Source organism: Aphidius gifuensis, linkage group LG1 (genome assembly GCF_014905175.1).
Source record: "Aphidius gifuensis isolate YNYX2018 linkage group LG1, ASM1490517v1, whole genome shotgun sequence".
Lineage (NCBI taxonomy): Eukaryota > Metazoa > Arthropoda > Insecta > Hymenoptera > Braconidae > Aphidius > Aphidius gifuensis.
The window spans coordinates 21,688,125-21,713,154 of NC_057788.1; the positions used below are offsets into that span (position 1 = coordinate 21,688,125).

Consider the following 25,030-nt stretch of genomic DNA (forward strand, 5'->3'; position numbering starts at 1 on the left):
AACTGTTGAAAGTTACAATTTCGTTTGTCAACTATTAATAACAAATGACGTTATTTTTTATTTTTTTAAGTTGAATAATTGTTGGTTTTCTTTTAATTGATTGAGCTTTTATTTTAATTAATTGTTGTCAAGATGATACGAGAAATATCATCATTAATCGAATAAAAAATATATTTTGACTTGATAAGGATTTGAACCTGCAGGGGCAATAATCTACTGATGCTTTTAAAAACTATCCACGCTACAGCTAAACCTAATTTTCGAAAACTCAAAATTTTTATATCAAGTATACATAGATCTATCTTTCGAGAAACAATAATTGAATGATTTTATTTTTCGTGGTAAAATAAATTCAAAGAATGGTGACAGTATAAAAGTAGGGATGCAGAGCCTGACGATGATCCGTTAAATTTTTTTGAATCAATTTTTTATTTTACATTTTTGAAGTGAGTGACAGGACGAACCACATCTACCACAATTTTATTTACATCCATCATAGATGTATCGACATGATATGAATGCACAACAATGGGTTTTCAAACAAACAAAGTTTGTCTAAATATTTTTTTTTTTTTCTGAATTATGTTTATACAATTTTCCTTTGAAATTATTGTATTACACATTGACTCAAAGATTTTTTTTGCGTTTTGTATTGTCACTAATGTGTCTTCAAGTCAATGTCAACTTTTTATATTTCACACTGTGTTTGTACAGTTTGTAACTCAAAATTTCTGATGGTAGTTTTTATACTATCAACTAGTGATTTCACGCTTTTTTATAAATAAAGTTTTTTTATTTTTCCGTATTTCTATGAAATTTATTTATCTGGTTTTCAACTAAAAGAATATATATATATAAAAAAAGGTATAAAAAAATTTTTAGAACTAGCCTTAAAAAAAAGCAACAATGCAGATTCATATCCCAAGACGACAAATATTTTCACAGCCACACATCACGAATAAAAAAAAAAAAACGAAATAGGCAAGTTTGACCTGGGTGTAAAACGTGCTCTTCATTGTTAAATTGCACTAAAGAATTTTTATATTTCGGCAAAAATCTATTCATTTATTTATATCTATTTATTTATGTTTGTTTATTTAAAAATTCTATTGTTAAAAAATATATATTGTCCAGACATTATAATGAATAAAAGGTTTGGCTTTATTGTTTTATTTTTCTTTTGTCAATTAAAAATAAATATATATAAGTGTATATTTTATTTGATGAAGTGAATCATGAAAAAAAATAATGCTAGGATGAGTAAAATTGAAGGTAGACTGTCGAGCCATAAAAGCAACGCGCGAGTAATTCTCAACAATCTAAAAGCCCATCGTAGAAATATAAAGTGGCCGGTATATTTTGCCGGAAGTGGGCGTTTCTGTGTCGGCTAGCAGGTCCTTATAAGAAGCCTTAATGTCTCTTCTGTATATACTTGTATTTTTTTTTTTTCAGAATGCATATATATAACCACTCATGCCATTCTTAATTTTACCACTAGCTAAATGAATCTGTGTGTGTTTCATAAGTTTTTGCTGCACTCGAATATATAATTTTGTCTTATAGTATATGCGCGCATTCAAAGGTTTTTATTTTATTTTAAATATATTTTGCTTCCTAAACTCTGCTGTTTAATTAATGATCTAACAAACATGCTGATGACCATTTGACTTTGAAATGTCATACATACTATTTGCAGTTAGCTAATAAAAATGGATATAATTTAAAATATTTTTCGAATTTCATTTGTTTTATTTTATAACGCATTTATTTTGTGTTAAAATAAATAAATATAAAAATTTCTGTTCAACATTTAGGGCTTGTAAAATTTATACTATTGATTTTCACGAAATATTTTACGTAATATTTTTTTAAAATTTTATTTAATATAATATTTGTTTCGCGATTTATATATTCTGTTGTTTGCGAGTATACACCTGGCCTTGTGAAGTATATAGCTAAATTGTCAGAACTGCTAATGTTTTGTGTATTCAAATAAAGCGATGTTGATGCACATTGGCACGCAAGGAGCACCGGTTGAGAAAAACCTTAATGACTTTATAATGCCTTCATTTTGCATTAAAATACCACTACCTACACATATAATTCTCACATACCACAATCTTTTTTTTTTTCATCATGTTTAAGCACAAAATCACATATATATTAATTGTTTATAAAATGAAAACAAATACATTATATAAATAATAAATATATATTTTCTGAGAATTGATAAATAAGGAAGATTATGGATATATAATTTTGGTTTTAAAAAAACGAACATAAAAAGGGTTTTTAAAGAGGGTTTATTCACTGACCAATTGAATGACTCACAATTCATCATAATTTTCAATGATGCCGTGTGACTTTCAACAATTAATTAATATTTTTGGCAAAAAAAAAAACCAACTATTCCACAGTGAGTTGTTGTGACTCATAAGTCCAAATATTTTCATCAATATTTTTCATAAAAAGAGATTTTAAATCATAAAAAATCTGAAAAATAAAAATATATAATTAATAATAACAATGAAATTTAAGTAACATTTGAGTATTCAATTTTAATTGATACAATAATTTGTATTTATTAATTTTTTTTATTATTTTTTTCTTCTTTTTGTTAAAATTTAATTTTTTTGGGTTTATATATTTACAAAGGGTTCAATATTTTAATGCTAAAATGATTTCTTTTATAGCAGTATAATAATTTTCTTTTAATACATTTTCTATACAAGACTTTTCGAGTTTTATATACTTAGAATTTTTTAAATTAATTTTTCTTTTTATTATATTATTATATTTGTTTCATAATCACAGATGAAACTCGACTAATCATTCCACTGAATGAATGACACGCCTTGTAGAGTTCTCATTTAATATGAAAAAAAAAAAACGAATAACGATAACAATGATTGATACTTAATGATACGTAATACCTGTATATGTATGGCAAAATATACAGCTTATTATAATACAGAATGAATATAGATAAAACATATATAGGATCAATAGACAATATATATCTATTATCTGATATTTGCAGTCGTCATATACATATTTATATTGTCCTGTTTAATAAATGTTGTCTAATACTTAAATCAACAATATTCGTCAACTACGAAGGTGAAAGATCTTGTACATCTCTATAAATACTACCAGTTGGTGATGGTGTTGCACGTCTTGATACAGATGTTGGTGATGGTATTGCAGTTGTTGTTGATTTTCTATTTGATATTGTTAAATATGGAGAAAAACGTTGATGAGCCAAAGCAAGTGCTGATGGATAAATTGGTCGTGGTGCAGCTGGACCAGAATGTGGACTTTGTTGTGAATTTGTTACAAGCTGTTGTTGTTGTTGCTGCTGCTGCTGTTGTTGCTGTTGATGAGCTGCTGCAAAAAGTGTTGGTCCAATTGATGATGCCCACCAAAGATGACCCAACTGTTGTTGTTGCTGCTGTTGTTGTTGTTGAGCTTGTTGTGCTTGTTGTACTTGTTGTGCTTGTTGTTGTTGTTGTTGTTGAGATTGATGTTGATGACTAATACCTGCTGTTGATGATGTTCCTGGATATACAAGTGCTGGATTAACTAATTGTGCGTATGGTCCAACTGCTGCTGCTGCTGCTCTTAATAAAATTTGTGATCTTGCTGCCCATAGAGCTTTTTCTTCAAGACTAAGATTACTAGCACCAGCTTGTAGTTGATCAATTTCAAATGGAAATCTATGAGGAAATCTCATTGTTTGCTGTTCAGCCAGCATTGATTCCATTGTCTCCCTGAAAGGATAACTATACTCGATTATGTTTTTTGAACTTTTAACATAATTCATCAATGTTTTATATATAAATAAATAAATTAATCAAAGCTTTTAATCAATTTAATAATTTAATTAAATTAAAAAATTCACTATACTGTTAATGGAAGTTTTGTATTTTTATTTTTTCAATATAAATCATCTTACAAATAAATAAAGTATAAATTAAATTTTTTTAAAATGAGGATAACACTCACCTTTCGAAATCTGTGAGCCGTGAAGAATCTCGGAAGCCTTTTGCAAAAGGATTACTGTCAATTTTGAGCTTCGTTATCTGAAAATAAAAAGTAAAATGATTGATTGGCACTTTTTAAAGAATATAACACAACATTACAAATAAATATATATAGAAAAGAAATCAGTAAAAATAAATAGCCAAAATAAAAAATCAAATTGACTCAGATAATAAAATAAAAAAAAACTTTAACAAGTATCTGTAGAGAGACAAACGTAAAGTATATATACAATGTTTTATTACCCATGAAATTCTTTTGTTGAAAATCAAAGAAGGGTGTTTTTTAAAAAAATCTAATGTCTATCGCAGTATATAGTTTATAAATTTTTTATATATATAAATGTAGATGCGTATATGTATGTAAGTATATTATAAACATATATATATTGGAGTAATGTAGCGATTCTTATTGCGCAATCGCCTTGTTATTGTTGGGTAGCGCGCCGAATAGCGATTCGCCCTGAAATTGTGAATAGGGTCGTCGCGACAACGTCAACGATTCGTATCGCTTTAAACGACAAACTGACGATTCTCTCGCGTCCATTGCCTACATATATATTTATATGTATATATGTAATATATATGTATATAATAAGACACCATTCTCACACATTATTCGCACGTATTTCTATATATATACTATGGTCTATACGTGCAACATGAATCGATCGGAAGTCAACGGCTCGTAAAATTAAAGACCTACAGGGCGACAAAATAAAAAATTGCAAAAGCATATATAAAGCTCAAAAGATCTTGTGATATACATCAGGAAGAGTTTGATGAAAATCTATTTGAATTATTTGTATTATTTGAATGAAAAAAAAATAAAATATAAAATGTATTTTATGCGTTGATATTGAACCAATTTATCTTGAATGGAAAATGATTTGGAAAATTTATCTCCCTTGATTAAAATGTTAACATTGATTTTTTTTTTTTTTTATAATTTATAGGGTAATTTACGCTACAGTGCAGCTTGGCTTATAATTGTTTTAATTACATAATGACTAAACCAATGACAAAATAATCAAGAAAAAAAAAAAATCAACAATATGCGTATAACTTGAAATATTTAATTCAAATTATTGAAATTGAAATTTTTAATTTGAAATTAATAAGCGTGTTGTCAATTTAAAATTATACAGTCATTTTTCTAATTTTAATTATTGCTTTTTTTTTTTTTTTTCAAGTACTTTTATCCCTGGGTTTTTTTTTTTCATCGTTATAGTTTTTTAATCTTTTTTTTTTTGTCGTAATTATTTTAGCGTTGGATTTAATGACGTGTAACCGCATAATTTTTTTTAATTTAATGATAACAAATTGAAGAAATTAATATAAGAAAGAAATATAAATATAATAGGCCTGTTTTATTTTTAAGATGTTAATTTAGCATTAATCATATAAATTTTAAAATTTAAAGCTTGAAAAAATTATCAAACTTAAATAAAAGAAAATGTTAAATTAACATTCTTTTAATTCGCATTGATGAGTATTTATTTTGAGTTAAAACAAATAAAATAAATATTAAAAATTATATATCAGTTTAACATTTAAATATCAATAATATTATATTGTTTTTTTTTTCTTTTCAAACTATATCTATATATATATATGTAACAATTAAATGAGTAATTTATATTTCACATTTATAAATTTTACATAAAGTACTTGAGAAAATTTTGTATTAAAATGAAAAAGCTGTTAATATATATATATATATATAAATACATGCGCGTATTGGTAAGTTACTGCTATATGGTGTCGAATTCTACATCTTTCAATATCCTTAGGGTATGTTCAACTCCATGCTACCGTGTTTATATATACATGAATATGTATATATTGTATATCTTAAATATCCAGATGCATATAACCTGCGGTCGTTATATATGTTGTATTCACATATAACTGTGGGTGTTCACAAATCTACCCTAAGACCTTTCTCTCATACTATACGCTCAGATCAGCTCACGGGTGTTATGCCTTACCCTAACAACGGCCCACCCAACGAGGAGTTGTGTATCATATATACTCTCGACACATGCATGCAGATGAATTTACATGGATATACAATACACTTATATATATATATGAAATAAAATAAAATATATATATATATAAAATAAAAAAGTGATACGCTAATGGTGGCCTTGAAGATTCAAAGCCAGGCAGCATATACATTTAAATTAACACGTGGGCGTTCAAACTTGTTAATTCGTTAAAGACATTCAATTTATTTAGATTCATCTGATTAGATCATATATATTTATATACGATAAAAACCATGTTTTTGTAAATATCATAATGTTATATATGGTGTAAAAATATTTCTTTTAATTTATTTATTATATTTTTTTTTTTTGTTATAAATTTCAAGGCTTCTTTTTTTTTAAGTTGTCTTCATTAATCATTCATAAATATATGTATATATAATGCTAATCATTTAAATGAAATCTACCTTGTATGATTTTTTTGAAGGCAAATAAATTTTAGTGATTTTACATGTATACAGTAGCTGAGTACACACATCAGTGAGTCTTCTTTTCAAATATTTTACTGGCAGGTCCACTTGAAGATTAAATTAACCTTATTCAAGTGGACCACCAATGTGTTAAAGATCAAATACTGTCTGTTTTAGTATTACCATATAATAAAAGTTTGTATATCTACCCACTTTTTTTTATTTATATAGTAAATTGAAACTTAAAATTACATTATTTTTTCATTAGTTTATTTCCTATACATGGCTTATATATATATATTTTTTTTTTCTTCAGCAATAACATCATTCAAAATTAGAAAAAGAAAAAAAAGTAAAAAAAAAATAAATAATCAACAATATATGTGATACACATATGTATATATGTGGCGTTCTTAGCCAAACCACGGGGTTTGCGGCCTGACCCTCGGCGATTTCGCTCATTTTTTGATATGTTGTAGATTTTGGCCTAAAAAAAGACCCGTATTTTTTTTTTTTTTTTTCTTCAATTTTTGGGGGCGCCACCGTCAAATTTCATGATATCTCATAAAGCGCCTTTTTGCTGAATTTTTATCACAGATTCGAGGACATAAAACAATTTTTTAAGCCCTTCACTAGAGTGGGCACTCAATGGGAAGTATTTTTTGATTTTTAAAATTTCAATTTTGAAAAAATTTTTCATCAATTTTATTTTTTTAGATGTAGCACGCAAAAGAAAACGCAATTTACTCTTATGAAATTTTCAATTTCTTTTTAGTTTTCGAAAACCACATAACAATTCGAGTAAAAACAAACTATGGTTTTCTCAAAACTAAAAGAAATTGAAAATTTCATAAGAGTAAATTTCGTTTTCTTTTTCGTTCTACATCTAAAAAAAAAATAAAATTACGAAAAAAAATTTTTTTTTTCAAAAATTGAAATTTTAAAAATCAAAAAAAAATACTTCCCATTGAGTGCCCACTCTAGTGAAGGGCTTAAAATACTTGTTTTGCGTCCTCCAATCTGTGGTAAAATTCAGCAGGCGCTTTATGAGATATCATGAAAATTTGACGGTGGCGCCTAAATGAAAACTTCAAACCCAAAAATCTAATATATAGCTGGATGACAACGTCTCAAATATATAGATGGAAATAAGAGCTTGAAGTGGGTGGTCCAATTACCCTCCTGTTTCGCGGCTCGTAGTTGTAACAGCAGCAGGAGCCAAAGTTGAGCCTCAGCACGTGCAACATGTCTCAGTAATAAGACTCTTTTTTTTTTTTATTTTTCTTTTTTTCTTCTTTAAAAGCCGCTCGTAGCCCTCTTCTTCTGGGTTTTAGTTACGATTTTGCTGACATCATTAGCTAAACATCTGGTCGACTTCCCTCAATTTGTGTATGCATGTTCTAATATACATATAATAGTGTATATGCACTTACAAGTTATGATGTGTCACTGAATTTCTATGACGTAAGAATCATTTGATAAATGATAATTTGATATATGATAATTAATTTATCCAATCAAATTATTTTTCTTTTTGAATCAATAATTTACAAAGATACTTTCATATAAAGACAATTATTTTTTTTAGTATTTATATATATTCTATGGCCTTATGTTTGTGGCTATAAAACCAAAAATTTAGCCGACTTTGAAGAATGAAAAAAACTAAATAAAAATAAATGATACTACTGCACTTGGTAGTAGAGTAAAAAAAATTTACGTCTTTCGTATACATGGCAACGTCAAAAGTGCAATAAATATATCTTCAAAACTAGCATCAACGAGATGGTTCGGAGTTTATGATTCTACTGACATTATAACTTGAGCCAAAACAGAGTTGTTTCATCGTTGATATTATTTTCATACACTGAGAGATGAATTTATTTAATACAATAATAAAATATTTGAATAATTTTTTTTTTTTTCATTATAATGATATAATAATTAATTTATATTCAATAAATTAAAATTTGTAATCAAATAAAAACATATTTAGGATAATTTTATATTTGTTATTTTCATTTGGATATAATAAATAATTTATTTATTTAATGTTTATATATTTTCCTTTTTGTTTTGTTTTTCATATTTTGTAACTTTTTGATTATTATTGTGATGACATGAATGAGAGAAAAATAAATGTGTCCTGTTTCACATTATTTAGATGAATATATATCATTCTCATATTGAGTGAAATTAGAAACTTTGATGCCACTCGGCAAATCTTAGATGTTTTTAAAAATAGATATTATACAGTTACAGTTATTGAAGTAGTTGACTTTGCAACTGCCTTCAATTGCATGTATAAGCATTCATGGCATTTTTGAAACGACTGCTTTGGTGGTCGAAATGTTGAAAGACTTGCCAAATGCTATGTATGCGTGATTGATATGTACGTGAGACGTCTCAACAGATTTTTAACATGTTGAAAAATACTTTAATAAAATACAATTGTGTCTATGTTAATGAATAAATCTGTGTATAAATTTTTACATTAATTTTTTTGTTTCAATTTTGATAAAAAATTAACATTTAAAATATGTTATTAATAAAATGTTTGCTATTCTTATCACTAATACGATTAGTTAATTGAAAAAAAATTATATATTTTCAAAGAAAAGACAATTTAAGGATATAAACTGCAAAATATTATTGCAAGTATAATAGAAGGACAAGAAGAGTCAAACAACTTACCCGATTGTTTAAAAAATATATGGTTATGATGAGAAAAAAATATCAAAAAAATAAAAAAAAAAGAATAGATAAAAATGTAAAATATATACAGTAAAAAAATGGCATCATAGGGAGAAGTGAGAGCAGTTAAGTTATGAGTTATGATGTGACACGAACAAGAAAGACGAATTGAGTTCGTCGTAGTCGCATTGCAAGGAGACTCTTGGGTATTTCTATATCTTTTATTTTTAATGGTCTGTTCGCCAGGAGACTCATAAGAAGCAAAAACATATATATATATAACAAAGATGTGGGTATGTATTTATATGGAGCAAGACGGTACAACTCGACCATGTCAAAAACCCTTTTTAATTCGACCGTCAATTTTGTTTTTTTTTTTTTTTTTTTTTGAGGTTCTCTCTTACTTCATATTTTTACCTTTATAACATGAAAATTTGGCTTTTTTTCAGAGACATTAAATGCTATTTGAATTTTTTTTTTTCTCTATCAATTATGTACTGAAAAAAAAAAAACTTTTTTTATGAAACATGTCTGCGGAAAGCTTTATGCTATTTTTCATTTTATCTTTATAAATAATTGATTGATTATTTTAAATATTGTACAAATGCTTTCAAATATATTACTTTGCATGACTAAAAAATTAATGAATTTTTCTTCTGTCGTAAATATCTTGAAACACATACGACATCAAGATGAACGAGATGAATTCAGAATAGAGAGTTTAAAGAAATAGATCTTGAAAATAATTTTGAACTTATGAACAAGACTAAAACGATAATGATGGAAAAGACGAGAAAAATATGTAGTGTGAATAAATGATGAAGTAAAAGAGACCACATGAAAAAGATAGTGTGGGTATAATTGCCGAGGCATCTCTTCGCACCTCATCATCATCATCAGCAGCTAAAACTGTTGTCGTCATATATATAAACCCAGAAAACTAAGACGACAGAAGCTACAGATAAATTGTATATACCCCAAAAGACCACCCGTTTCGATGCTTTAATTATTATTTGTTTCTATAGTTAAAAAAGCCTGACACCTGGTAAAAAAAATTAAAAAAAAAAAACTAAAATTAGTTTTTGGTAGATGATCTTTATGATGATTATTATGTAATATTTATTTTAAATCACATAAAAAATATATACAAGTCAACACACAAAATAAAAATGAGTGAGTTTTAAAAAAACTTTGGCAAAAGGGTCACCCTAAAATTTACTACGATTTCGCGGTTTATTAGCTTATATATACATGTAACCAAATCATAACGCAATTTAGGGTGACCTTTTTGCCAAAGTTTGTTAAAACTTATGTATATAAAGTCTGTGAATCAAAAAATATACATTTAAATTTATTTTTTTTCATATTTTTTGAGTTATTATATTGAGTAATCAACTATTTTTTATATCAAGTTTTACATAAAGCTCACAACGAGATGAAAGATCAATTATAAAAAATTATATATGTTTAAAATTGTAGATAATAATCTAAAAAAATGGCAGATATTTGTGTGAAGAAAAAAAAATATAGGCCGGAAAAAATGTGACGTCGAGGAGCCTGATGAGACCACACAAGATGCTCCCATTTTAAACGACCATAGTGAAATATGATAATATGCGGGTGACCTTACTGCCTGACACGATTGTTAAAGAAAAAAAAAAAAAAAAAAGCGGAAATGGCATAAATGGCGCATATAGTTTAAAAAAAAAAAAAAAAATGAAATGAAATAATCATTATGAGATGGTAGTGTGACATTGATGTGACACATCCCCTAAAGTCTCGATGCTAGCCGTGTGAAAAAAAAAAAAAAAAAAGCTTCAATCATTTCTAAATTTCTTAAATTTTTTCTAAGATTGACGAATGATGTTGTTTAAATGATGCTTAAAAAAAAAAATCTTGTAACAGTTTTACAGCAATAAAAACAAAAGTCATCGAAAAAAAATGTCTAGAATTAAGATATTTAAAATTATAAATTAGTAATTGTTAATTTTTGTTGTTGTTTTTAAATTAATTACACAATTAAGTGAGCATTTAAACCAACTTTTTTTCAAAAAAAAATTAATTTAAAATATTTAATTGCAAATGTAAAAGTCAATTAATTTAAAATACATGATTTGCATGTGCTCATACTCATTACTCACTATTATAAATGATAATTTGATATTATATTGATAATTTAATCCTGCATTTACAGATAAACATTTTCGACTAATTTTTTTTGCAAAAATTTATTTACAATGTAAACCTATTACTGTAATTAATTTCGATAATTTTTTTTGAAAAATAACAACAGAAGAATCAACAATTACTTATAGTAACAATTGACTCCCATACACTGTAAAAAAAAAAGCTTTTCATTCAAAATTTCAAGTTTTTCTTTTCGATTAAGTACACAATAATATATATATTTTCAAATAAATTTAAACAGTAAAAAATAACAATCAATTACTAGTGCTTTCAACAACATTGAATCATCAGATGAAAACTGTTGACAATTTTTTTTCTTTTTAATGCAATAACTAAAAGGACTCTTTGAACTGCAGTTATTTAAATTTTACGAACGTTCGTACATCAACAATAATAATATATTTTTTTATTTATTTAACGTTTTCATCAATTTATTACGTATGTATAAAAAGCGTTTGATAATAATATCTTCAATGAATTATATTCCACGTAATTATAATTACGTATATGCCTTTGAAAATTATTGGGGTAAAATATTCTAATTTCAAGTTGGATTCAATGATGCATCGTAGTAATATATATATATAAATACTTATACCTATATATATACCTATTATACATTAACGGATCATAAAAAATTCAACGGGTGCATATAACTCTTTCGTCGATGTTTGCACACACATATATAAAACTAAAAGCATTTCGTTTTTTTCATACCAACCAAGACAAATTAATTCTACCGTTTTATTCTCTCACTGTTGGTGGAGGTTGTTGAATGAAAAAAAATATAATAATATAAGAATGATAAAAAAAGACTTGATATAAAAGAAAAAAAAAATTCATAAAAACACGAATACACAGAAAACTTGTTTTTAAAGACTAAAGAAAAAAAAAAAATTTATATATTAAAAAAAAAAAATAAAGAGTGAATGATGCCATTCAATTTGCTTATCAAAATAAATACAAAAAAAAAAATAGTTAACGGTAGCTGATGCAAAGAGCTGGATATAAGAGAATGAATAAAATATTGTAGAAGGGGAAATAAATTCAAATGAGAGAGTGTAAAACTTACAAGTTGATTTTGATAGGCGGTGACAGCGGTGAAAATGGCCTCCGGGAATATAAAGGTCTTGTGTGGTTCACGTTCTAAGTCTTCAATCGGCTCCTTGGCACCCGAATCCGGTCGTTTTACCAGGTGGATTCTGGGCTGATATTTGTGCATTGAATTTAAAACCAGCTGGAAAATTTCCAATTTTATATAGCATTAATTTATGTGTATATATAAATTAACATTTAATATATTTTTAAGTCAAAAAAAAATAATATATATAACAAGGAATATTCAAGTCAACAAAAACCGCATGTGATTTTACCAAAAAAAAAAGCAAAAAAAAATGTTAAATTGATGATAAACGTTTAAACGTTATGTGTCTTCACGTCAAACAAATACTATTCAACGTGGATCAAATCAAATAACATTCAATTTTACTCCCCTTAAATATATTTGAAAATAAATAACAATATATATATATTTTTATATCCAAGTACATTTTCTAAGAATAAAAAGAAAAAAAAGCATTTATCATTTTGTATATTTATTTATTTTTACTGAAATGTTATTGAAGTATGAATCCCAAAGTTTAAAAATTACGCGTTTTTAAATAAAAATTTCTTTGAATATATACAAATATAAATATATATAAAAGAATTTTGAATTTTTTAAATATACATAAAATATTTTGATAAATTAATATTTTTTTATGTTATATTTTCATTTAAAATGATTTCCGAAAAATTATTTATTCAATTTTCCATTTTTAGCTCATCACTTGGTGTGAAATATTTAAAATATCTTTGAAAATTTTATGTCACTTAAATATTATAATATTTTGTCATTTAAATTTACTTTGTAAATTATAAATATAAACTATATAATTTATTATAAGACATTTATATATACAAAGTGCAATTCATTAATGATTTTATATTTCAGTAATAAAATATATATCTATAAATACATAATAGCTATCTTTTAATAAATATAATATATTTTCATCTATTAAATAAATAAAATTTAGTTGAAAAATTAAAAACAAACACTTACATGTCCATGTCGATCCATTTCATTATTAGTAAGTTTAACTTTTTCAAATGATACAATTTGTTTTCTTAATTGTTCACCAGTAAATGGTGAATCTGGATGAACATATAAACGTGCAGGTGCTGGTGGATCAGCTTTACCAGCAACAAGCCAAGAACTTCTATGATATGCATATCTATATCTTTTTTTATCAACTGGTACAATGTCCATCAATACTGCATAACGACCATCAGGTCTCAGTCCATTAAAAGATACTCTACAGGTAGGAAACATTCGCCTGTCAACAACAAAGAATTTCTGTTATAAATTATTTTTAATACATATATATTTTTTTCATGTATCGCGTTATGTCATATATATTACATGAAAATATTTTTATGTTATCCTCATCAATTTGTCAATGTACCCAAAAATATTTAAAATATTTTATATATATTATAATAAATTAAAAAAATATATTTACACGACATTAAATACATTGATTACAAAAAAATTTAAATGCTGTAAAGAATTTTTTACAGATTGGATGACCGATTGATGGAATAGATATGAGTTCAAATATAAACATACACAAATAATCACGTGACAAGCTTCTTTATAATTTATATAAACATAAATTAATTATGTATACTCATTGTACCTGAATCAGGGGGCGAAAATAAATAAATAAATAATTTAATAAAAGTGTTATAAAAAAAAAAAAAGCTATTATGTCTATTGGTGTATACTTCATGTCTATATATATATTAATGTCATTAATATATAGAATTTAAAATCATTCTACACATTTATATATATGTTTACTGATAGTGAGAAAAAATATACACACATATATATGCTACTAATTTTATACACAATCACTGTGACTCTGATGGGTTTGGTTTTTATAGTGAGAATGTGTTGGCTTCCAAGGTGAACATTAATACCGTGTCGTACCTCCTGCTGTTTAACCAGTGAAACGCAGGAACACCCGCCGATCTCATCTATCGCTAGTTTTTTAACTGGTGCTTGTTGACTCGGGTATGCATTCATCCCAACTGTGCCACTATACTGCGATTCACAGTGAGTAATGCATTCATTTATCAAACCATTCTTTGATAATAATTAATTGAACACGATGAGATATATATTTTGTATAAACAAGAGAGACTATAAGTCAAAATAGAAATAAAAAATAAGAGAAAAAAAAAAAAAAATATTATCGTCACTATATATTCCATTTTTATAAATATACATTTATGTATGAGTACACTCCATCTATAAAATTAATTAGCATATATGGTATCGTAATCAACTATGTATAAAATAAAAATGAAAAATCAACTTGAGTCAAAAATTTTGTCTTCTATTCATCAACTCGAGAAGAGAACAGAGAGAGAGTGAGAAAAAAAAAAAACTGAGAATTTATTAAATTGATTTTTATCCTTTTTTATTTTCATCATCAAAAAACAGCAGCAGTTATTTAAAAATATTGTAGGTTTTGTTGATGATGAAAAGAGGTTAGTAGTTTTTTATTAAAAACCCGTATGCATTTATCCTACTGTTCGCAGCCTTCATTCATTTTTCATTTATTATTTATTATATGTGTATATATAAATATAGCTACCTATACATGTATATATATAGACAATAAAGTAACACATCTATTAATGACATGTTGTGTTATATATATACTGTTGAAGATATTGAATATAATTTCAGTCAAATAATTCTATGTATAAATTATTATCAACTATCAACTAATTCAATTATGTATTTAAATAAATACTTGAGACTATGCAGGGCTAATATAAATGACCTGGTGATGACTAATGTTTGTAAAAAAAAAATAAGTACCTATTTTATTTATGAAATTGGGTGGGATTGAACCTAAAGACTTAGGTCTGAGAATCAACGTGACTCTTACCGACATACCTACTACTTCATATTGTTTAAAAAACCATTTAAAAAAACAAAAAATTTAATGAAGATTATTGGCACGAGTTTAGTGAACATAATTTTCCAAAAAACTATATGTATATTTTTATTAACATATAAAACAATTGAATTACCAATTCCATTACGACCAAGCGTTAGCCAGAAATTAGCAAAATAAAATACTCCAATATACTGACCAGGATTTATATTAATGTTGTTAAATCTAATATATTGATAGCCAATGTTAAGCCAATGGTAATAAAATTTGGGGTCAAGCTAAAAGTGGTGTTTTTCTATCAGCCTAAAATATACCCAACTATATTGACTAATACTTGGCAGCTGAGCCAAGGTAAAATCTAAACATCATTGGAGGTCTAGTCATGTTGTACACGCCTATAAATTGAGATTAAAAAAAAAAAATTATACCAGTAGTTTTATGACTGATAAACTTATACATTGAACTCGTCATCAAGTATATATATATATATAGTTTTAAAGATAATTCGACTGAATATGTCCGCCCCTTGAATCATCTCTGTGATCCGCCCATCTCTGTGATTACAAATTCATGAAGCATTGGTTGATGGAATAGCTAAGAATTGAGTAGGGGCTGGCAAAATGTTCATTGATATATGTGTATATAGTGAGAAAAAGACAGCTGAAATAGTAGATTTAGAGGTAACGGAGAAAGACCCAAGAAAATTTTACTGCAGGGATGGTTTAGTAAGTTGACGGGTGAGATCAGAGTAAGGACCAGTGTCACAGCGTAAATCTAATTACAGACGCCTGAGTTGGTGCCCAACTGGGTGAAATGAACACAGCAGATTATTGCTTAAAACCCTCACGAATTGACTAAAAGAGGGTTTATGTTCAAGAAGGGTCATTAGGTATTTTTATTTTTACAATATCATTTATTATTTTTATTGTATATATATATCTTAATTCTGGTCACAAATTTATATAAAAACATTTGGTCATTTTTGTGAAGGAAGAAAAGTATAAAGTCGAAAAAATAAATCAGGGACAAGCCAAAAATCCAAAATCTAATGTAAAATTTTTACATTATAGTTTGTTTAGAAGCTGACAAGTATTTTTTTGTTTTTTTTTTTTAAACGAGTTTCAACACTTCTATGAACACAAAAATTAGGGTAATAATCAAAGTAATAGTTCAATGTATAATGAGGCGAGAAAAATTACCGTATGATGCAGGGTATAAATATACAGCCAATATATAAAATTTAAATCACTATATAGACTATATACATTTAATACTCTTGGGTATTTGTTAGTTCGCATATGGAGCCTGATTGAATTTGTCGCACAATTCGGACAACACAAGTATATGAATTTTTTCCCCTGTAGACTTATTTTTACTGAGGGTGTCTTATACCCCAGTGGCCCGTTAATAAAAAATAGTCATGTCAAGTACGAATTAGTAAGACATATAAATAGATTACCAAATGAAAAAAAAATAAAATCATTTCAATAATTCAATTCTATATAAGAAGTGTATATTAAAAATATTTTTTGATGGTACTTGATGTTACTTGACAAATTGACAAGAGTTTAAAAATGAGAAAAATATTAATTCAATTATATTTTTCTTTTGTATATATAAATACCTTCCAGTTTTTGTTATTATCATTTCAGTTCCAAGCTCATTGAATTTATCCCAAAGTTCTTTTGTTTCTAGATGACAAACAACATGCCTAAGTTCATCACAATTTGATTGTTCTTGCAATAGAGGATTTGTTACTGGAGATAAAGCTTTGCCACTTGTACTTCCGGCATCATCTGTTTCAAGGTCATCTTCAATTTCAACTGAATCTTGTGGTATTGCCGGTATTCGATTAGCACATAGACTACTTGCTTCTTTTTCTGTAAAAAAAAAAAATAAATAAATAGTTTGATAATATACAAGACAAAAATTTGTGGAAACAATAAAATTACCACTTTTCAAAAGTTATTATTAAAAATTAAATTTACAAATAATATTATTGCAAAAAAAAAAGAAAAATATTTCAACAATAAAAATAAAAAAACTAGTTTTGTTAAAACTTCAAAATTCGAATGTTAAATACAAAACTTTTGATAAACAACACGTATCAAATAACAAAACAAAAAACTCCAATTTTTATACATATATGAACAAAAAAAAGTGTCAAGCTTGTATTATAAATTTCAGATTTATTACCCGACGGGATTCGCATTTTTTTTATTCAAATTTTTGTTCAACAAAATTTATTTAAAAAATTTAAAGTTATCAAATTTTTTAACAATAAATCAATTATTAATAAGTCATTTTGTTTTTTTTTTACGGAGGCTAGGAGCCATAGGCTCAGCCGCAGTCTTGAATTCATCGGCAAAAAAAAAAAAAAGCTCATAACTTACGAACTAAGTAACCGAGAGACTTCGTACTAGGCTCAAAAGAAGCACATTAAAAAACTCTATCGCCCGCGTAATAGGTTTTTTGCTCTATTGATAATAGTTTTTAGTCAAAAAATTAAAATGTAAATTTTGAAAAAATTTTTTTTCTTACTTAAAAATTTGTGGTGTCTAAACTATCCATCGGAGAGTATTCATCACCAGAGGTTTTTTGTTCGTAAATCTTTTCTGTTTTATATTTCATTATTTTTAAATTATTAATTACGTAACTTAAAATAGTACATACGTTTTTATGTGAAAATTTTACTAGTTATAAAAATTGCGCAATAAATAACTCGACGCAAAATCATAGTAGAGACTTCGTATTAGGCTCAATTTATGTGTCTCAGAAAACTCTATCGCCCGCTTTGCGAAATTCTTTTCCATTTGAAATAGTTTTTGAGAAAAAAAAAAAAAACTATAAAATTGAAAAAAAAAATTCTGATATTTAATTTTTTTTCTCGAAAACCGTTATTAAGAGAGAAAAAAACCTTTCATGCCGTCACTAGATTTTTTCAAGGCGCATAATTTGAGCCTAATACGAACTCCCTATCTTAATTATAACAAAAGTTATGGCTCGCCGAAAAAAAACTGAAAAACGGCGCAATGAATAACTCAACGCAAAATCAAAAGAGAGACTTCGTATAAGACTTATTTTATGCGTCTGAAAAAACTCTATCGCCCGCATAATGGGTTTTTTCCTCTATCTATAATAGTTTTTGAGAAAAAAAAAAAAAACTTCAAAATTTGACAAAAAATTCGGATATTTAATTTTTTTGCTCGAAAACCGTTATCGAGAGAAAAAAAAACCCATAATGCCGTCACTAGATTTTTTTAAGGCGCATAATTTGAGCCTAATACGAACTCCCTATCTTGATTATAACAAAAGTTATGGCTCGCCGAAAAAAAAATCGAAAAAACGGACCAAAAAATGTCATCATCGAGTTGAAATAAAATGTTTATAAGGCTCCAAAAAAAGTTTTGAAAAACTCTATTGCCCGTTTTTTTTTATTCTTTTTCGGTTGTAAAAAATATCGAGGAAAAAAGAAAAACCTTGAAAAAGAAATCTTCTTTATCGACTGTGTATAGCTAGTTATAATTTAAATCTAGTAATAATTGGTCTTACATTAAATCGTACAAACGGACAGTGTATATCAGCAGTCCAAATCACAGGGCAATTTTTTTTACAATTTAGGGCTATTTTTTGCCGTTAATGGCGCTTGTAAAATTTTTTTTATATAGATTTTACATACAAAAGCTTCACAAGCGCCGCCAGTGGAGGAAAAAAGCCCCAAATTGTAATGCCCTGTGAATTGGACTGCAGGCTCAATAACATCCATGGTTATTTTTCTTTTCATTTTTTTTACCATTGGTAGTATTGCTTGTTCGTCGTTTCACGGTCAATTTTTTTTTTTTCTTTAATATTCTTTGATGAATTTTTATTATTATTTTTTTTCTAAATCGAACATGTATTTTTGGTTTATAGTTTAAAAATATCTACAAATGTTTAGTTTTTTATGAAAACTATAACTTCATTAGATTCAATTATTTAAATTATATTCAGAACTATATATTTGTTTTTATTAATTATAGAATAATTCCAAAATAACCATATTTTTTTTTTTATTTTTAGAAATTTTATTGAGTTAGTAAAAAAATTTTATTGACCTAGAATAAAAGATTAGGTGACTGTATTTTTAAAATTTATTGATTCGTAAAAAGACTTTAAAAAATAATATTAATTATGCAATTTTGAAATCATTAAGGTAATTAATTGTTTTTTTGTTCATAACATGGTAATCTGTCTTACATATATCAACACTACGAAAATTTACATCATGCCACAAGACAATAACTACCAAGAAATTAGAATATTTGTAAAATACTATTGATCACGATATCAGCAATATGGTCTTTACATAATACTTGAAAGATGGAGTAATTCGAATAACACTCAGTTTTTAAAATGTTTTTATCCATCACCAAGTTTTTTCACGAGAAAGTTGAGAATATATCACAGTTAAATTTATGAAATGTAAAACTGAATTAAAAAAATTATCGATTGGAATCAACAAGCATTGAAGAAGTATTAATGACAAGCAATAACTTAAATAAAAAAAAATTTCCATGAAAATTATGATATAAAAACATAAATACAAAAAGCTTTTCGGTCAACAAACATTCACAAATTATCTGGAACCGAAACAGGAATGTGAAAAATTATAACACAGACAAAACATATTATACAGAAAAATAGTATTCAGTCAACGAGCATCGAGAAAATTATTTATGAAATACTAATCGAAGGTAGATTTTAAAAAATTGAAGGTAGATTTTAAAGAAATTATCGATTGGGATCAACAAGCATTGAGAAGTTATTCATGACAAGTCTTTTAATAAAATAAAAATTTCCATGTTATGATATAAAACATAAATACAAAAACTTTTCGGTCAACAATTCACAAAATTATCTATGGAATCTCTGAACAAAACAGGAATGTGAAAAATTATAACACAACAAACATATTATGCAAAAAAATATTGTTCAGTCAACAAGCATCGAGAAAATTATTTATGAAATTACTAATCGAAGGTAGATTTCAAAAAATTGAAACCACCCAAGTGGAAAAAAATATATTTAATTTATAATTAATGGAAATATAATTTAAATTTAATGGATATACAGTTTTGGACATACTAAAAGTAAATTTAGAAAAGATTTAGAACAAGTGTAAATTAAATTTAGAATATGTACAAGTTTGGACATAATAAAATTCAACTTTTTCTAAATTTTTTCTTAACTTTTTCTTTATTTTTTGTAAATTTTTTTTAAATTTAAATTTAGTATTTTCAAAACTGAATATATTTTAAATTTAGATATTTATAACTAAATCTAAATTTTTTCTGAATTTTTCTAAATTTAATTTTAGTATGTCCAAAACTGTATATATTTTAAATTTAATTCATATTTTTCTAAATTTTTTCTAAATATAAAATAAACATATATAAATTTTTCACTTGGGCAGAATAAAATCCACTCTGAAAGCAATACTCAGAAAATATCATCGATTATATTCAGTAATATTCAGATACATTGAATTATTATATGTAAGCTGATTCTACCAATGTGTACTTATAATATCGAAACGATTAGTTACACCTTCTTTGTTTCTTTTCTATGATCAGAATAAATTTTTAAATGCAAAAGTTTGGAATAAATTATTTAACCTTTTTGAATCTAAAAATTAAAATAAAAATACAGTCACCTTAAGAAACGAAGATATTTTATTACTACTTATTGTAATATATTTTATAAGAAATTCAAATAATTGTTAGTAAAAATATCTTTGTATCCTAATATTAAGAGTTGTATTTTTTATTATAAATCAGAAATTAATTGTAAAATTATAAAAACGATTGAAATATTTGTAAAATAAAAGAAAATATAAATGAGAGATGCCGCGATACGATACGATACGATAATTGGCTGATTATCGTATCGTGTCGCAGATGATTGTCGTTATCGTATCGTGTCGTCTAAAAATTCGACAAAAATCGGATTATCGTGTCGTCTTATTATCGTATCGTCATAGGTGTTGTCGTATCGTATCGGGTATTATCGACATGATCGACGATAATTTTTTTGTTTGAGTATAATTTACAGGGAAATTTTAAAATATTTTTTGCATACAAAAACATTATAAAAGCAGGAAGAATTATCTTAAGGACAATAAGTAAATTACATGAATTATCTTAGTTAAAATTATTATAGTCAAAATTTATTATGTTTAAATTCATGGTTTAAAAGTTCATTGGCAAATAATATTGAAAAAAAACTTGAAAACCAAATTAAAAAAAAAATATTATAACACATGCAACAACGGTTTATATAATTTATATAAAATTATTATTAGTTATCATATTATTATAATTTATATTACTTTCATATTGTTAGATTAATATGTATCTAATATTATATGTTGCAGTAATCTATTTTTTCTTTAATTTAATATTTTCTGGAGTTTAACAATATGAAAATATTGCTTTGATTTAAATGTATATTTTTTCCGACATTATCGCGATGACACGATAATTTTATCGGTTATCGTCAGTCAAATATCGTATCGTGTCGTGACGACGATACGATAAAAAATGGCATTATCGTATCGTTGTCGTCATTATCGTATCGCCTTGTCGCGATATTATCGATTATCGCGGCATCTCTAAATATAATTAAATGTTTATAATTTTTATTGATCAATTAATTGAACATATCTGGAACCATGAAAAATGAAATCCCTTTTTTATTTTAGTATATGATCTATCTTACGGTAAATTTCGTTTTAATGATCATCTAAATATTTAACTAAAATTAAAATACCCAAGTGGAAAAAATATATTTAATTTATATTTAATGGAAATATAGAATAAATTTAATGGATATACAGTTTTGGACATACTAAAAGTAAATTTAGAAAAAATTTAGAAAAGATTTAGAACAAATATAAATTAAATTCAGAAAATGTTCAAGTTTGGACATACTAAAATTAAGCTCTTTCTAAATTTTTTCTTGATTTTTTTTTATTTTTTGTAAATTTTTTTTAAATTTAATTTTCGTATGTTCAAAACTGTATATATTTTAAATTTAGTTTATATTTTTTCTAAATCTTTTCTAAATTTTTTCTAAATTTAATTTTAGTATGTCCAAAACTGTATATATTTTAAATTTAATTCATATTTTTTCTAAATTTTTTCTAAATATAAAATAAATATATTTCACATTTCCAATAGATATATTTTTTCCACTTGGGTATCTTTCTTTCAAATATACTTAATGTTATCGTTACTTAACAATTAAATTATATCTAAGCAATAAAAACAACAATGGCCCTAGCCGGAGTATTGAAAATTTTTAATTTTCAACGGGTAACGCGGGCCACACGCCCCAACAAACGTTACCAGATCTTTTTTTTTATTAAAATTTATAAACACCAAATTGTTGAATTTTCTTGACATTTTTATAAATTCCACAGTTTTTTTATAATATTGTGTGTCATAAATTTAAAATTTATTTAAACTAATCATATTAAAGCTTTCTATTTGAAATAAACCGAATCACGATTTAAAAAATTAGTCATTTTCATTTATTCCAAATAACAGCTTTAAATTATTTTCAAGTCAAAATTAATAAACTTAATATAGCCAAAGTATGGTATAGGGCATGGTAAGGCCCTAGGTATATACTCGAGTTTATTTTCTACCTTGGTTATTGATTAATTATTAAAACGACGAACACTGAGCTTTTTTTTTTTTTCTACAATATGCGCATGTGTCATTCTCATATAACACAAATGTGTCAGATATATAAATAAATAAATTTATCTATCTTGTCATTCAGAATTAACTGAGATAATGTTGCATTGTGTAGCTACGTTTATTATATATAATTAATGATTCTTGATTGTGCTACTATAGACCAACATAAAGCTTTAAAAGACAAATAAATAAACTTATCTTTAAAACAGGATAACAACATGAGAAACAACAAATAAATAATCACAATAAAAAAAAAGAAGTAGTAGTATAAATGACAAGTTGTTTGTTCGAAAAAATGAGTGTCAATTTTTTTGTATCCTAGTGAACCATCATCGAGACATCACTATAAATAAAGCCTTGAAAATACATATCTATATATTAGCACTTTGAATATAATAATATACATTATGGTCTATTAATTTTTTTTTTTTTCTTCAATTTTAAAATCGAGGACATATTTTCATTCATTTATTTTTAAATATTAATAGTATTATACTATAATTTCATTTTATAATTTATAATAATTAATATAATTTATAAAATATATGGTAATTTAATGTTTAACAAAAATTAATTTATATACAATTATAATATATAAATACTGATTTTATTTCCGATAACCTTTCCACAAAATTTTTTTTTTTAATTGGTATTATAACTTTATTTTTGGATAAATTTTAAATCTACTTTGATTAATTAATGTATTAATTAATGATAGTTAACACTTAAAATAGATAGTTCGTATGTGAATCAGGAAATTATATGATCTTTCAATATAAATATTTTATTTATATATCACTGAGAATACCGAGGACCAACCCAAGTCATTTTTGTTTTAAAAGTATAATAAAAGTCTTTGTAAATTTATAAAAAAAAAAAAAACCACAATCATTGCATTCTGATAAACTATCAAATATTTCCAAAAAAAAGATTTCATTTTATATGAATCTATGTACAAAATTCAAAATAATTATTATAATGATAAAAATCTATGGTAAAAATTAAAATCAATTTGAGCTTGAGAGTTGAGTCGACGTAGATTCTTGACTTGCAATTTTAAACGACCTATCTAATGACGATAATTGACATTAATTTTTTCCTAGAATGTATACCTATACTATATTAAAATCAACGTCGTGAGCGATTTTACAAGATTATATACCGTTATGTATTTCATGCACTCAGAAAATATGGGTTTTTTTTAATTTTTTTTTTTCGGTAAGAACATTTACTTACAAATTTTGTCGACTTGGGTGGTCAAACCCTTGGATACCTGGATAATTGGCATTATATACACGGAAAAAAATTTACACGAAATTTTACTACGGTCCCACAGTATTCAAGAAACATCGGTCAACTAATACAATTTTTACATTAAATATTACGAAAAAAAACAATGTTGTGATTAAAAAATTGCAATGGACCATAGCAATATTTGAGATTTCGATTTTTTACTTTGTATAAAATAAAAACTGCAACGTAACATGGAATCTTTACAAATTTAAATTCAAAAAATTATTATGCTTCTTTTCTAATACTACAATGTACCATAGTAATTTTTATAGGTTTTTATTTTTGCTTGAGCACAGCGTCGAACTTGCTGTGCATATTGTAGATTTTACAATAGTTATGTTAAAAAAATTCGAATGTCTCCATCTAAAAATTACAATGCACCATAGCAATTCTTTATCTACTACTTGCCGCGATGCTCGTTGTTACCGACTGCAGTATTCAAAAGCCTATGTTAATATGGGCTTAGCGAAAATTCTAATGGGCCATAGTAAAAAAATTAAATTACTGCGCGGCCGTTATTCTGCGCATTGGAAATTCCAGATGATTTTTAGCTTCGTCTGCCTTTGTCGATAATCGATTCTTTCTATCAGACGT

At 25.8% G+C, this 25,030-nt stretch overlaps 1 protein-coding gene across 2 annotated transcripts in view; it reads right to left on the reverse strand.

The window, feature by feature from the left end:
- Positions 1-2,562: 2,562 nt before the first annotated feature.
- The window catches only part of LOC122852016 (T-box protein H15-like), a 28,105-nt gene continuing 5,637 nt past the window's right edge, over positions 2,563-25,030 (reverse strand). The window contains exons 2-6 of one of the 2 annotated variants that reach the window (XM_044151570.1): positions 17,026-17,281; positions 13,490-13,763; positions 12,458-12,622; positions 4,006-4,082; positions 2,563-3,782 (exon numbers count right to left, since the gene is read on the reverse strand). In XM_044151570.1, coding sequence (XP_044007505.1) covers positions 3,113-3,782; positions 4,006-4,082; positions 12,458-12,622; positions 13,490-13,763; positions 17,026-17,281 — 1,442 coding nt within the window. In that variant the 3' untranslated portion in view covers positions 2,563-3,112. The remainder of the gene's footprint in view (positions 3,783-4,005; positions 4,083-12,457; positions 12,623-13,489; positions 13,764-17,025; positions 17,282-25,030) is intronic. The other variant, XM_044151577.1, reaches the window with a different exon arrangement.